Source organism: Aotus nancymaae, unplaced genomic scaffold (assembly GCF_030222135.1).
Source record: "Aotus nancymaae isolate 86718 unplaced genomic scaffold, 86718_ANA_hifiasm-v0.15.2.pri h1tg000048l, whole genome shotgun sequence".
Lineage (NCBI taxonomy): Eukaryota > Metazoa > Chordata > Mammalia > Primates > Aotidae > Aotus > Aotus nancymaae.
Genome location: NW_026988462.1, coordinates 5,636,596 through 5,652,968, shown reverse-complemented (window position 1 = coordinate 5,652,968; position 16,373 = coordinate 5,636,596). Strand labels below are relative to the sequence as shown.

At 42.5% G+C, this 16,373-nt stretch overlaps 1 protein-coding gene across 3 annotated transcripts in view; it reads right to left on the bottom strand.

Moving 5' to 3' along the window:
• The window catches only part of ABCC4 (ATP binding cassette subfamily C member 4 (PEL blood group)), a 280,167-nt gene that overhangs the window by 208,750 nt on the left and 55,044 nt on the right, over positions 1–16,373 (bottom strand). For 2 of the 3 annotated variants that reach the window (XM_021667906.2, XM_021667907.2), the window contains exon 4: positions 10,031–10,255. The exons of the other annotated variant lie outside the window; for it this stretch is intronic. In XM_021667906.2, the coding sequence (XP_021523581.1) occupies positions 10,031–10,255 (225 nt within the window). The remainder of the gene's footprint in view (positions 1–10,030; positions 10,256–16,373) is intronic. 3 annotated transcript variants of the gene reach the window in all.

The window sequence follows — 16,373 nt, the reverse complement described above, 5'->3', positions numbered from 1 at the left end:
TGCATGCCTGTAATCTCAGCTACTTGGGAGGCTGAGGCAGAAGGATTGCTTGAACCTGGGAGGCGGAGATTGCAGTGAGCCGAGATCGCATCATTGCACTCCAGCCTGGGCAACAAGAGCAAAACTCCGACTCCAAAAAAAAAAGACAACATTGAGATATGAACCCAGGTCTGACTAGTCTTGAGTCCATGATTGGTCTCAGAGTGCACACTCAATCTCTACCCTTGCCAATCTACCACTACAAGACTTCATGGAGTCTTCTACAAAGTGCCTGGACACCTGACTCAACACCTGGGCTCTCTTGCGTATGAGATTCCCAGACAAGACGGTAGGACACTCGGGGCTGATAAACAGCTACCATGCTTAAGGTTTAGACCTACAAGTCCAAAGGAGCCATTCACCAATGAGGGGGATTAAACCTGCAACCCATGCTGGGCGCGGTGGCTCATGCCTGTAATCCTAGTACTTTGGGAGGCCGAAGCAGGCAGACTGCCTGAGCTCAGGAGTTCAAGACCAGCCTGGACAATAAGATAAAGTCCTGCCTCTACTAAAATACAAAAAATTAGCCAGGCTTGGCAGCATACGCCTGTAGTCCCAGCTACTCGGGAGGCTGAGGCAGGAGAATTGCTTGAATGTGGGAGGAAGAGGTTGCAGTGAGCCAAGATTGCGCCACTGTACTCCAGCCTGGGTGACAGAGTTAGACTCCATCTCAAAAAAAATAAACCTGCAACCCATATGCTATCTCTGTGAACTGGAAGGTCTTAGTTATAAAGCGTAAAATTAAGCTGAACATATATTTGAGGCCTGTTAGTATCACACAGGAGCTTTTAAAATTTCCCCATAGCAATTAAATCAGAATGTTTAGGGGAAGAGTCCAGGCACCAGTGTTATTTTAAAAACTTCCCCTTGTGAATACAACAAAGAGCAGTTTGAGGAACACTGAACTAAAGCATTTTCTTCCAGTTTGCACCCACACCCCAGTGAAGGGAATAAAATTATCAGATGGTGGGACACATCTGACACTCATAATTCTCCAGCAGCAGGAAATTTCCTCTTGGAAAAATCCAAACGAAACAAGTCCTCCCTCCTGAACTTGCTTTCTTAGCTCAAACTCCAAGCTATGGAAAGTTAACACGGCTCCTCTTAGCTATTCCCTAGCAAACTAGAAGACGGACAAATTGTCCCTTGATGAGATTAATGTCTCACAAAATGCCCAGGTAAGATTCAAGTTTACATCAGAAGTAAAACCAAAAAATGAGAGAGAAAAGTTTTTGAAATAAAATTTTTAACATATTAAGACAGTGTAAGCAGCACTACTGGTTCATTCTTATTTTGTCAGAAGCTTAGAAAATGGCATAGAAGAGGAAGTCCAACCAGAGAATAACATGTGTCCAGGGCGATAAGTCTACTTCCATACACACCACAGTTTCACTTTGACTACACTCTCAAGAGGCTCCCTACACATCTTCAGAAAGGAAACGTATCTACAGACTCACAGGCAAAAGATTAGTTTGAGCCATATGAAATTGCTGGTTTTGTAAAAAGACTCAAAGGAGTTGAATATATGTCTTTTTCTTTTTTTGAGACGGAGTCTCGCTCTTGTTACCCAGGCTGGAGTGCAATGGCACGATCTCGGCTCACCGCAACCTCCGCCTCCTGGGTTCAGGCAATTCTCCTGCCTCAGCCTCCTGAGTAGCTGGGATTACAGGCACACACCACCATGCCCAGCTAATCTTTTTGTATTTTTAGTAGAGACGGGGTTTCACCATGTTGACCAGGATGGTCTCAATATCTTGACCTCGTGATCCACCCGCCTCGGCCTCCCAAAGTGCTGGGATTACATATATGTCATTTTTTTAAGACAGTCTTGCTCTGGAGTACAGTGGCATGGATCTCAGTTCACTGCAACCTCTGCCTCCTGGGTTCAAGCAATTCTCAAGCCTCAGCCACTCGAGTAGATGTAATCACAGTAGAGATGGGGTTTCACCATGTTGGTCAGGCTGGTCTCGAACTCCTGGCCTCAAGTGATCTGCCCACCTCGGCCTCCCAAAGTGTTGGGATTATAGGTGTGAACCACCACACCTGGCTCTGAATATCTATAATTTCATACTATTCAGTCTACATATAAAGCAATATAGAGTCTACAGTGAAATAAAATAAGCTTTAAATAAAAACAAAGTTCTGTTTTAAAACTATGAACACAACACTGTATGGCTCAGACGCTGACAAAATTTCCTATCAATTGTCTTTCCACATCCACTGAGAAAACCCAGAGGGAGGGGCAAGAAGACTGGGATGCAGGTGGAGAGCTACAGAGGGCTGCAATCTTCTCACATCAGCACATGATGGTGCATTTATTTTTTTAATTCAGGTTCTACTTATGGCACAGGGCGGCGGACATGACCCGGGAAAGGTGCACAAGCCCAGCCTCTCTGCGCATTATGGGAGGGTGCCTTCTACCTCCTACTCAGTTTATGGTAGAGGAGGCTGTCTGCTGCTCTGACCACTGACCTGAAAATATACCTGACCTGCTGCAATGCCAGGAAAAAAAAAGGAAAAGATCAAGGCTGGGCACAGTGGCACACACCTGTAATCCCAGAACTTTGAGAGGTCAAAGCAGGCAGATCACTTGAGGTCAGAAGTTCGAGACTAGCCTGGCTAACATGGTGAAACTTCATCTCTGCTAAAAATACAAAAATTAGCTGGGCATGGTGGCACATGCCTGTAATCCCAGCTACTTGGGAAGCTGAGGCATGAGAATCGCTTGAACCTGGGAGGTGGATGTTGCAGTGAGCTAAGATCGTGCCACTGCACTCCAGCCTGGGCGACAGAGCAAGACTCCATCTGGAAAAAAAAAAAAAAAAAAAGCCAGCCAGTCACGGTGGCTCACACCTGTAATCCCAGCACTTTGGGAGGCCAAGGCAGGCGGATCATGAGGTTAGGAGATCAAAACCATCTTGGCGAACACAGTGAAACCCCATCACCACTAAAAATATAAAAAATTAGCTGGGTGTGGTGACACGCACCTATAGTCCCAGCTACTCAGGAGGCTGAGGCAGGAAAATAGCTTGAACTCGGGAGGTGGAGGTTGCAATGAGCTGAGATAGCGCCACTGCACTGCAGCCTGGGTGAAAGAGTGAGACTCCATCTCAAAAAAAACCTAGGCATGGTGGCTCACACCCAAAATCCTAGCACTCTGAGATGCCAAGGCAGGAGGATCCCTTGAGCCTATGAGTTCAAGACCAGCCTGGGCAACACAGGAAGACCCTGTCTAGAAGAAAAGAAAAAGAAGAAAGAAGAAAGAAGAAGGAGGAGGAGGAGAAAAGGGAAGGGAGGAGGAGGAGGAGAAAGAGGAAGGGAGAGGGGAAGGGAGAGGGGAAGGAGGAGGAGGAGGAGAAGGAAATGGTCAAGAGGAGAGGGTTCTCAAATGAAAGGATTAAAAGAAACAGGAATCCTTCCCCGAGAAAGATGAAGAGTACCTGATAATATGAACTCTAGGTGGAGAATCCAAGGGAATACATACATGTATTCCTGGCGTATCCAGGGAATACATTCCCTCAATACAGGGACTATGTATTTTCCCCCAAGTTACAGAATTCTAAAAACGGAACCACATAGTATCGCTTAAATGGTTAAACAATACACTTAGGATAACTATAAATATTTCTCAAAACAGAAAACTATAGAAAGCACCCCTTTGAGATACACTGCACACATATATTCCATATTTTCTTCTAGGACAGATCTGTAATAAATGATAAAGGGAAACTAGAAAGTCTGCAGGGACTCAACACACCTTAGAAGGCGGAACATGAAGGACAGACAGATACTTTACCTCAAACTATCCTTCGGAGTAACTCTAAAGAGAGTGAAGACAGGCAGTTTTATGCAGAATAAAAAGTTTCACCAAACTTACTCAATTCTGCAAAGAAGTCTGCAAACAGCAGAGAGGAGCGCCAGGAGGCTCAGGGACTGCTGTGGCTTTACCAGGCATTCAGGACAAGCCAGTCCAACATCGAAATCCCCAACTCAAAAGCCAGCCCATGGCAGGAACCACCGTGGTTCTTCAAACTAGACACAAAGTCAGGAAATCTTGAGCTAATTAGGCCACAGATCTTAAGGCAAAATCTCTATGCCTAATGTATTTTATAATATGAAAGCTGAAATGACAAGAACATCCTGATGAATGAAACTGTCCTCCATTCTTTCGTAGGGCTATTGACGTTTAGCATTCAGGCTCAGATCCATCCAGGCCTTAAGCCAAGGTAGGCATGGGCAAATGGGAGATCCAGTCTCACTGGTGGCTGGGGCTAGAGATCTTCAGCCATCCTTAATCCTGACTCAGTTTGACTAAAGGGACTGTCTTCCTCCAACATCGCCCCAGTTCACATGCTCTAAGCTACAGAAGTAACCCCTTGAGACCTAAAGATGGACACATTCTCTGCTTCTGGGTCCCAGATGGCTAAAAAGTAAAAATAGGAGATAAGGCACTGTTGCCACTGCAGAGTTATACGGGCCCATGCTGGGAATATGACTCATGACTGACGACATTCTAACATGAGCAAGTACGATGTTCAGCACACTATTGCCATGAGGAGCCCATATTCTTGATGCCAATCTGTTGACCTCACTTAAAACACAGCCTGTGCTGCACAGCCTCTTTATTTGGTAAAAGTTATAAGAAACAACACAGAGTTCTGAGGAACCTGAACAAACCACCACAAGTCATTTCAACAGACCACCCTTGGAGCCAGCAATCCAAGTTAAAACCAGTTGTGATTCATAAAAACATCTCATTTAGTTCTCCAGTTAAACAGACAAATTATTAAAGAGTAAGTGGGAATGTAAATGGCGTGGCCACTGTGAAAAACAGTATGGTCGTTCCTCAAAAAATTAAACATAGAATGACCATGTAATCCAGCAACTCCACCTCTAAATACATACTCAAAAGTATTAAAAGGACTCAGCTGGGCGTGGTGGCTCATGCCTGTAATTCCAGAAATTTGAGAGGCTGAGGCGAGCAGATCACGAGGACAGTAGTTTGAGATTAGCCTGGCCAATATGGTAAAATCTCATCTCTATTAAAAATACAAAAATTACCTAGGCTTGGTGGCGGGTGCCTGTAATCCCAGCTACTCGGGAGGCTGAGGCAGGAGAATCACTTGAACCCGGGAAGCAGAGGTTGCAGTGAGCCAAGATCATGCCACTGCACTCCAGTCTGGGCAACAGAACAAGACTCAGTCTCAAAAATAAAAATTAAAAGAATTAAAAATAAAAGCTAGGACTCAAGAAGATAGCTATACATTCGTGTTCACAGCAGCATTGTTCACAATAGCTAAAAGGCAGAAATAACCCAAATGTCCAGTGACAGATGAATGGATAAACAAAATGTGGCATATCCAAGCAGTGGAATATTACTCAGCCTTTCAAAGGAATTCAATTCTGGCATACAATACAGCATAGATAATCCCTGAAGACATTATGCTACATGAAGTGAGCCAGACACAAAATAACAAATGCTGTATGATTCTACTTCTCTGAAATATCCAGAGTCATCAAATTCACACAGCTGGAGAACAGAAGGGTGATGGGTGTGGAGAGAGGCTGGTGGGGAATCAGTGTCTAATGGGCACAGAGTTTCCATCTGGGAAGATGAACAAATTCTGTCCATGGATGGTGGGGTTGGGAGGCACAATGATGTGAATGTACTTAATGCCAATAAACTACTGAACACTTAAAAAGAGTTAAAATAGGTTGGGCGTGGTGGCTCATGCCTGTAATCCCAGCACTTTGGGAGGTCAAGGCGGGTGGATCACCTGAGGTCAGGAGCTCAAGACCAGCCTGACCAACATGGAGAAACCCCATCTCTAATAAAAATACAAAAAATCAGCCGAGCATGGTGGCACATGCCTGTAAACCCAGTTACTTGGGAGACTGAGGCAGGAGAATCGCTTGAACCTGGGACACAGAGGTTGCAGTGAGCCAAGATCATGCCACTGCACTCCAGCCTGGACAACAGAGCAAGATGCCTTCTCAAAAAAAAAAGGTAAATTTTATGTTACGCATATTTTACTACAAGAAGAAGAAAAATATCAGATTTTTAGACAACAGATGCTAGAGAGGATATGGAGAAATAGGAACACTTTTACACTGCTGGTAGGAGTGTAAATTAGTTCAGCCATTGTGGAAGACAGTGTGGCGATTCCTCAAGGACCTAGAAATAGAAATTCCATTTGACCCAGCAATCCCATTACTGGGTATATAGCCAAAGGATTATAAATTGTTCTATTATAAGGACACATGCACATGTATGTTCACTGCAGCACTGTTTACAATAGCAAAGACCTGGAACCAACCCAAATGCCCATCCATGATAGATGGGACAAGGAAAATGTGGCACATATACACCATGGAATACTACACAGCCATAAAAAATGATGAGTTCCTGTCCTTTGTAGGGACATGGATGAATCTGGAAACCATTATTCTCAGCAAACTGACACAAGAACAGAAAATCAAACACCACATGTTCTCACTCATAGGCGGGTGTTGAACAATGAGAACACATGGACACAGAGAGGGGAGCATCACACACTGGGGTCTGTTGTGGGGGCTAGGGGAGGGACAGTGCGGGGTGGGTGGGGAGGTTGGGGAGAGAGAACATGGGAGAAACACCAGATATAGGTGACAAGCGGATGGAGGCAGCAAACCACATTGCCATGTGTGTACCCATGCAACAATCCTGCATGATCTGCACATGTACCTCAGAACCTAAAGTACAATTTAAAAAAAAGAAGAAAAATTAATGATTAAAAGCCTAAAGTAATTTAACCAAAGCTGTGAAAAAGTAAATAAATGACAAGTCATTTTCATACATCCCACAAGATCATTCAGTACCAAATGATGGCGATGGGCTCAGCAGTCATTCCATTTGCAACACCCAACATGATTTCTGCCAGACTAGAAGTTAGGATGTGGGGCCTCAGTGGAAACTCCCAGCATCATGGAGAGACCTTTCAGAGCCATGCTGCAGAGCCAGCCTCTGCCCCAGGGAAGCAGCCCATGTGCGAGGAAGAAGTGTCTTATTTCTTCACCTGGGCATGTTTGCAGATGTAAGGCAGGACATGAGGATATCTGTCTTTTCCATGTTTCTGAGATTTCAGGTTAAGTCTTACAGTTTAACCCAAGTCATTTTTGACTTCATAAAGAGACAATGCTTCTAAGATAATCAAGCTGGCAAATTAATACCTTTGGGAGATGTTTACATACAGGTAAGCAAATTTGCCAAGGTAGATCAGATTTCCCAAAGGCTACTTTCCAAAGCATTAGTGGAAAAGAGGAAGAAAAACAGGTGAACAATATCTCATCTGTACAAAGAGCTGTATTTTACTGAATGACTACTTCAAACTGGACTTTGGTATAGGGTGCTTTTAAAGTTTGCAAGTGGAGTATTAGTGAAATTTTTATGAATCTATTAGAAGTATGATCTTGAAATCTAGCTAATTTATAGAAAAACCTAAGTATTTTTCTTTTAAATGGTAGGAGAGAGTACAAAAGAATAACACAGATAAAGATGATGATGATGGTGGTGGTGGTGATGCTGGTAATGACGGTGATGACCCCTTCACTAGTGTGTACAAGTCTTGTTGTCATTTTCAGGTGAAACACAAGGAATCCAGGCATACCTGTTATACTCTACCATAGATAATAAGACATGAGGCCTCCAGGATTCACAGAATTCCAAGACTGATTCCTCCATGTCAAAGGAAGACTTGGGGAGGACACCTGACAGAAGCTCTGGATAAGTGACAACGAGGTAAAAGAAGAATACTTCAAATTTAAATGGCTTAGTTTTATCTTTAAATAAGTATTAAAAATAAAAGGCCCAGGACAAGGAGATATCCAGGACAGATTTAATGACAAGTTCTTTAGCTCCTGATGCTAGCATCTCTATGGCAACTTCTTTGTAAAGCAACCAGAAATCCTACTCCTTCTGTAACAGTTAAGACCAGGACAGACTACAGTATGATGTATGGCATATCTCAATATAAAACGTACAAATAAAATAAGAACATATCAAATCAGGTCTTATTATTATGGCCCTAATGAGAAAGAAAACAGTCAGCCCTCCATATGCATGGGTTCTGCATCCTGGATTCAACCAACCTGGGGTTGGAAATATTCAAGGAAAACAAAATAGGTGATTGTGTCTGTACTGAACATGCACAGATTTTTTTTCTTGTCACTACTCCCTAAACATTTATTTATAATACCTAATACAATGTATTTTTACATCATACAATGTACAATTATATAATGTACAATTTATAATACATAATGTATATTTACATTGTATTAGGTATTGTAAGTAAACCAGAGATAATTTAAAGTACATGGGAGTGCACTCGTTAAAAAAACAACAAAATCATGTCCTTTGCAGCCACATGGATGCAGCTGGAGACCATTATCCTAAGCAAATTAACGCCAGAACCAAAAACCAAATACCAGATGTTCTCACTTACAAGTGGGAGGTAATCATTGGGTACAGACGGACATAAAGATGAGAACAACAGACACAGAAGACTACTAGAGTGGGGACAGAGGGAATGGGGCAAGGGCTGAAAAACTTCCTATGAGGCACTATACTCACAGCCTGGGGGACAGGATCATTCACACCCCAAACCTCAGCATCACACCATACACCCATGGAACAAATTTGCACATATACCCCTGAATCTAAAATAAAAGTTGAAATTATTTAAAATAAATAAATAAATAAGTAAATAAAATGCCATATATGGAAGGATGTGAATAGGTTATATGCAAATGCCATGTCACTTTATATGAGGGACTTAAGCATCCTCCGATTTCTTGTATCCTCAAGAGGTCCTGTAACCGATCCCCCAAGAATACCAAGGGACAACTGTTTAATGTAAAAACTTACTTTGAGGCTGGGTGTGATCACTCACACCTGTAATCCCAACACTTTGGGAGGCCAAGGTGGGCAGATCACTTGAGGTCAGGAGTTCGAGACCACCCTGGCCAACAAGGTGAAAACCCATCTCTATTAAAAATACAAAATTTAGCCAGGTGTGGTGGTGCATGCCTCTAGTCCCAGCTACTTGGAAAGTTGAGGCACAAGAATTTCTTGAACCCGAAGAGGCGGAGGCTGCAGCCAACCGACATCATACCACTGCACTCTAGCCTGGGTGACAGAGTGAGATTCTGTCTCAAAAAAAAAAAAAAAGAAAGAAAAAAAAAAACCTACTTTGAATGAAAACCAACATAAAATAGAAACACCATAAGTCCTCTCCAAAATTGTAGAAAAGCAATCAAAAATTCAAAGTGTTATCCCAAACACCCAACTATTTTCTTACAAACCATTGAAAACAACCACAACTAGATTTAGAATATAAAGAAAGCCTGTATTTGATGTGGATTCCATTTACATTTTTCTTCAGTTAAGAAAATTATATTGAATATGACCAAATGGTTCCTTTTAAAAATATAAGAATTCACTTTCTCAAATATATTCTGTTCTCCTCGATTTAATTTCATAGATCCAATTTCACTGAAGTTGAATTCTGAGTACAATTGTGATGTAAGTGAAGGTTTTAATGAACAGCAACAAAAATTTCCATAAATACAACTGTGAGATTGAGGTAAAGAAACACTGAAAACCAATTTGGTATTTTTAGATTCATTATAAATTTAGTGTTCTACAACAGCCTGTTATCAAAGGCAGCCATGCCCTGACAGCAATAGAAAACTTTCATTATACACCGGAAACATTTTGCATAAAGAAAAAGAACACTGGCCTGATGCAAATAGCAAACTTCTCTAGTAAGGTGTAAATGATTCTATTTACAGAAGTTTTCTCCTTTTTTCTTTTTTTAGAGACAGGGTCTTGCTCTGTCACCGAGGCTGGAGTGCAGTGGCTATTTGTGCAATATTTAACTCATATAAAACTTTCCCAGAATGCATCTGATGCTTCAGGTGAGGAAAACATTTAATGCTAAATGTCACTTACCTTCCGATAAATCATATGGCACATGGCTACTCGTAACCTCATCCCAGCACACTGAACGTGATAAAAATATAAGTGGTGCAGTATAGCCAAAATAAGCGTGCAAAAAGTCAGCACCGTAGCATAGGCGTATGCTTTGTGCAAAGCCACAGAGTCTGTGGGATCATAATTTTCAAAATAATTAATAATTTTTCCCAAAAATATGGGCTGGATTACTTTGGTACTTTCCTAAAAGAAGAAAAAGAAAAGCCTTTAATTAGACATATAGACCACACCATTTTTTCTTTTTTCTTTTTCTTTTTTCAGATGGGGTTTTGCTCTGTCACCCATGCTGAAGTATAGTGGCACAATCCCAGCTCACAGCAGCCTCGAACTCCCTGACTCAAGCAATCCTCACACCTCAGCCTTCCACGTAGCTGAGACTACAAGTGTACACTACCATGTCCAGCTAATTTTTTTTTTTAATAGACAGGATCTCACTATGTTGCCCAGGCTGGTCTTGAACTCCTAGGCTCAAGTGATCCTCCTACCTCAGCCTCCCAAAGTGCTAGGATTACAGATGTGAGTCACCACACCCAAGCTTATTTTTTCTTAACACGAGCTTTACTTTTATATTTTCAAAATTCAACATTCATCATTAATCTAAAAGAAAAGCAGAACTGTTTTCTTCTTTAAGACAAGCTGATAGAAGTTTTAACCTGAAGCCAAAATTCTAATTTCAAAGTCAATAATGTTTTAGTACATTGTTCTTGGTACACTGTGGGTGCTCAGTATTACAAACAGTGCTTTAAAGCATACTTGGCAAACTACCAAATTAAGTCTTGGCCTAAGGTGAATAAGGAAAAAAGCAGCCCAAGAGGAAAAAGGAATTTGCTTACATAGGGACACCCCAGCTCTCACCCACTTCCTCTGTACTCTTGACATCACGGCACACGGGAAAGTTGAGAAGGCTCATGTACAGGAGGCCACCACTCTTGCCACCTTCTTCACCATTAAGAGCCTTTATGAACTGAGATACTGGCACAAACCCAGATCAGAAAATCAAACTCTCCAATTCTTCCCAATCTGAACTCTACGTGTCAGTAGATCTACGACAACCACATCCAGCTTCAGTAGAGAAAAGAACCAAGCTTGGGAGGATTCCAGGCTCTTGGTCCCACGGGACATTGCTTCAATGTTTCTGCCCCCTACAAGCTCAGTTGTGCCCAGAAGAACTGCCATCTTGGCTCAGGCAGTGCAGAGTCAAAAATTAAACACTGCAGAAATTAAGCTCAAAGGTAATATCATCAGTGGGTCTCTATATCAGCCATACTTTGAAGATCCTGGTTTTGAAGCAATATTAATAATCAGCTATTCCCTGAGGCAAAATTAAAATCCCACACAAATGAGCTGGGAGGCATGGGGGCTTACCTTCTGAACAAGACACAGGGAATGAAATTTTAATCCCCAAGACTAAAGGGAAAGAAACAGCAGAATGCAGCTTGAGCCATGGTTTGAGGTAAGCAAAGAGCTTTCCTTTCCTCTCCCTGCCACATGACCACTTCACCCCATAACCTACTTCCTCCCTCTAGAACCCCTTGTAAGGGACCCTTCTCCTTCATCAAAGAAAACCAAACACTCATTGCAAATCCAGGTCACCAAAAGTAAACATGTAGGCCCTTGACATCATTTCCTCTTGAGTTCTCCAAAGACAAAGTGCAAAAAGTTTGAAAATCTTTCAAGACTTTGACTTTGAAACAAAACTTTTCCTTTTAAGCAATCTCTCCTTCTTAACAAAGACATGATAAACACCTGACAGGTTTGCTATTGATAGCTGTTTTCTATCTGAAGTGAGGTAAGAAGAATCAATAAAAAACAAAAACAGGCAGAGCATGGTGGCTCACGCCTGTGATCCCAGCAGTTTGGGAGGCCGACATGGACACATCGCCTGAGGTCAGAAGTTCGAGACCAGCCTGACCAAAATGGAGAAACCTCATCTCTACTAAAAATACAAATTTAGCTGGGCATAGTGGCACATGCCTGCAATCCCAGCTACTCAGGAAGCTAAAGCAGGAGAATTGCATGAAACCGGGAGACAGGTTACAGTGAGCCAAGATCCCACCATTGTACTCCGGCCTGGGCAACAAGAGTGAAACTCTTATCTCAAAAAAAAAAAAAAAAAAAAAAATTAACACACACTTTCAGCCCAAACAACTAGCACTGGATCAGGATATTTACAGAAGATATTCACACACATATACACACACACACACACACACACACACACACACACACTGACTTCACCAACCGCATTGCCTTCCATGAGGTCATGGAAGTTTTCCCCTATGATACAGAAATCAGAAAATACCGTTTAGTTGAAGAATTCAGAATAAGATGATCAGATATCAAGAACACAGAGGTTCACGGCGTGCCCAATCAGAGGCACTAGGAGTTTAGGGAAGAGCCCCCGGTACAATGGGTCATAACATGGACTATTTAGAGTTTACTGAGATGAAAATCTGGAAGTTTACCCCGAGAAGGAGGAAGGCCAAACTGTTCACACAGGCAGCCCCGGCTCAGGAGTGCCAAGGGCAACCAAGGCTGCAGCAGACACACCTGGGCTATCAGCCAGAAGCTCAGTGCTAACTCTTGCCTTTCAAAATGTTCCTGAAATGTCTCACGGTCCCTGGGAGTCACTGTTGCCGGTTACACACTTTTCCATTTCAGCCTGAGGTGAGTGTGATTCAAATGGCAAGAGGGATGCCCCCCCACCACCAGAGGAAATAACAGATGCAATAAACCCAGCAAAAGAGATGCAAAAGGAAGGCAAGTCACAACCAACTAATTGTCCAGGTTTCCTTGCTGAGAGACAGCATTTAATAATCCAGGCAAGCAAACGGGCTCACTGGTGAGTAATGCTGGTTTTTGGTCCCTGCCTTCCCTTAGACCTCTCCATCCCATATCTTAGCCCTCAACTAATAAGAAACAACGCGGAGAATATTCATTATCAAAATTATAACTAACCAAGTTTAAACTTTCTGGATATCAGTAACAAGGTCAAAAGTAACTCACACAGATTCTCCATCTTGGAGACCAACCAATCCATGACCTGGTGACGAGTCTTTCCATAAACAAGCTAACAATACAGTCCTTACTCCTTCACAAGAATTCTCAACTGTGAAACCACAGAGATTTTTAGGAGTCCAATAGGATACTTCAATGCTCCATACTTCAGGTTCTACCAGAGTCCCAGAGTACTTGAAGGCAGATACTTCTCAATGGAGTATTTGGTACTCAGCCTCCTGACACCTGAGCCCCATCCCATGCTTTCTTGGAGTAACACATTACATGTCTAGGCCCAGTGGGGATGGGGCCTCCATGCTCCTGCTCCCCCATGCACTTCAGATACTCCTTGTCCAACTGCACCATACCTGATGCATGAGAAGGAAAGAAAACACAGGAAATAGAAATGAGCTACCAAAGAACACATTTGAGTGAAAAATACAAGCAGGCCAGACGCGGAGGCTCATGCCTGTCATCCCAGCACTTTGGGAGGCCAAGGCAGGTGGATCACGAGGTCAGGAGATCGAGATCATCCTGGCTAACACAGTAAAACCCTGTCTCTACTAAAAATACAAAAAAATTAGCTGGATGTGGTGGCATGTGCCTGTAGTCCCAGCTACTCAGGAGGCTGAGGCAGGAGAATCGCTTGAACCAGGGAGGCAGAGGTTACAGTAAATTGAGATTGCGCCACTGTACTCCAGCCTAAAGACAAAGCAAGACTCCATCTCAAAAAAAAAAAAAAGAAAAGAAAAAAGAAAAATATAAGCAGAAAAGAGTGATCTGTGGAAAAATTAAGTTTGTTTTAGAAATGGGAAAACACAGCAGGTCATAGTGGCTCCCGCCTGTAATCCCAGCACTTTGGGAGGCCAAGGCAAGTGGATCACTTGAGGTCAGGAGTTCAAGACCAGCCTGGCCAATATGGTGAAAACCCATGTCTACTAAAAATACAAAAATTAGCTGGACATGGTGGCTCGCACCTTAATCCCAGCTACTGGGGAGGCTGAGGCACAAGAACTGCTTGAACCCGGAAGGTGGAGGTCGCAGTGAGCTGAGATTGTGCCACTGCACTCCAGCCTGGGGGACAGAGCAAGACTGTCTCAGAAAAAAAAAAAAAAAGAAATGGGGGAGCAGGGGACAAAAGTAGGGTTGAGAAAGATCCAGAGATAAGGAAGAAAAAGAGTGAATGGGGAAATAATAATCATTAAGACTCTGGACATAACTGAAGTCCTCCCTGAATCAGTACAGTCCTGACTGCAAATTAAAATCAGCTGGGAGACTTACACGCTTACTGATGCTCAGGACCCAACCCCCAGATTTAGGTTCCATGATCAGGGTGGGGCCTGAGTTCCCCATCCCTGGAAGATTCTGGAGTGTAGAAACCAACGCCTATACACATCACTATCCTCCTCTCCTGCACTATCTCTGTGTCTGAGTCTGGAGGGGCTGGAGACCCGCTGTGAAGAACTTTTAAGACCACAAAGGGCTTTTCATCAGAGCTGCTGCCGTATGTCAGGCTTCTAAGAAAATCCCTTCGGAAAAACGGATGCTGAGATTTCAGTGATAGAATTAAAACCTTCCATTCTGCACAGCAGGGAAAACTCAATGTTCAGTAAAGACTGTACCTACCAAACAAAAGGATGAATCATAATTTGTTTTTTAACTTTAAACAAAATAGTTTATTTAACTAGTTTGTTTGACTTTAAACAAAATAGTTTGAAGAGATAGTCCCTGCACGTTATTGCCTACCCTAAGGACAATGTAAACTGCAAAGAAAAAAGCTTTAAATTATTTGCAGAAATCGTATTATGGGTAATAGTGTTGATACTGTAAGATAAAATAAATGAATAAGTATGTTGATATCAAGAGCTGGATTAGGCTAGGGAGAAAAAAGAACAGATGAAGGGAGAAAAGAGATACAGATGTAAGAGTAAAGAGATAAGTAAAAACACTAACGTCTTGAATCTGATTTGGAAATACCCACATAAATTCATGATATATTTATCTTTAAATGTAAACATACACATATAAAAGGAGTTAAAGCTGCTAGGAAAAATGGTTGATTCCACAGCTGTGGCAAAAACTGTTCAAGGAGCCTGAAATATCTTGTCACACCAGAAAATGAGGAAGCTAGCATGATATATACATGCAAAAGACTCAGGACCTGACTTCAATAGACCCCCACTAGCCAAAGACAGCCAAAGCATGGCACAGGGATAATAACTGTAACGATCAGCACATCAGAACCATTTAAATCCATGAGCTCACAATCATACTCATCAAACCAAACAGAACAAGCAATAACAAAACATCCATTAACTCCAGAGGAACATGCTGGAGAATCACTCATTATTTTGAAAATCGGTTTTTAAAAAAAGTAACAAAATTAACCATTTCTCAGGGTATCAAAGAGTTGATAATGGCAAAGCTTTTCTGCATGCAATTATTTCAGCGAATAAATGAGGAACTAGAATATCACCACTTTGCAAACTCCTAACAAATTAATGGATCTTAAGCAATGATCATGAATGGCTCCAAATATCACACACACACAACCAAACCTAAATGAGATATCTCGAAGTGGTGGGTGGTACACACCCCTGCCTACAAAGTACTCCAGCCAAAAGGGGTGGGAGGAATAAAACCTGGATCACATCAAGTTTCTAGATCTAACTACTGACTGCCGGTAGCAGACGGACATGTTAAATGACACAGCATGCAGGGATGCAGAGGGCCATGACAGAGAGGAAGTGGGGATATGTAGTCAGCCCAATCTACACCATGGGAATCCATGCAGGACAAGCAACATGGCTTCTTCAATTAAAAAATACACACACGGCCGGGTGCGGTGGCTCATACCAGTAATCCCAGCACTTTGGGAGGCTGAGGCAGATGGATCAAATGAGGTCAGGAGTTTAAGACAAGCTGGCCAACATGGCGGAACCCCATCTCTACTGAAAATACAAAACTTAGTCAGTCAGGCATGGTGGCACACGCCTGTAATCCCAGCTACTTAGGAGGCTGAGCCAGGAGAATCGCTTGAACCCAGGAGGCAGAGGTTACAGTGAACCAAGATCACACACTGTACTCTAGCCTGGGCAAAACAGAGCAAGACTCTCTCTCAAAACACACACACACACACACACACACACACACACACACACACACACACACACACACACACAGAGCTGTATCTAAAAGGGGCACTGAGCAGGGCTTCATAAAAATCAAGAGTGGTCATGAGTTGATAGTTACTGAAGCTGGCTTAGGGGTAGAGGGGAGCTCAGTATCCTATCATATTTTCATA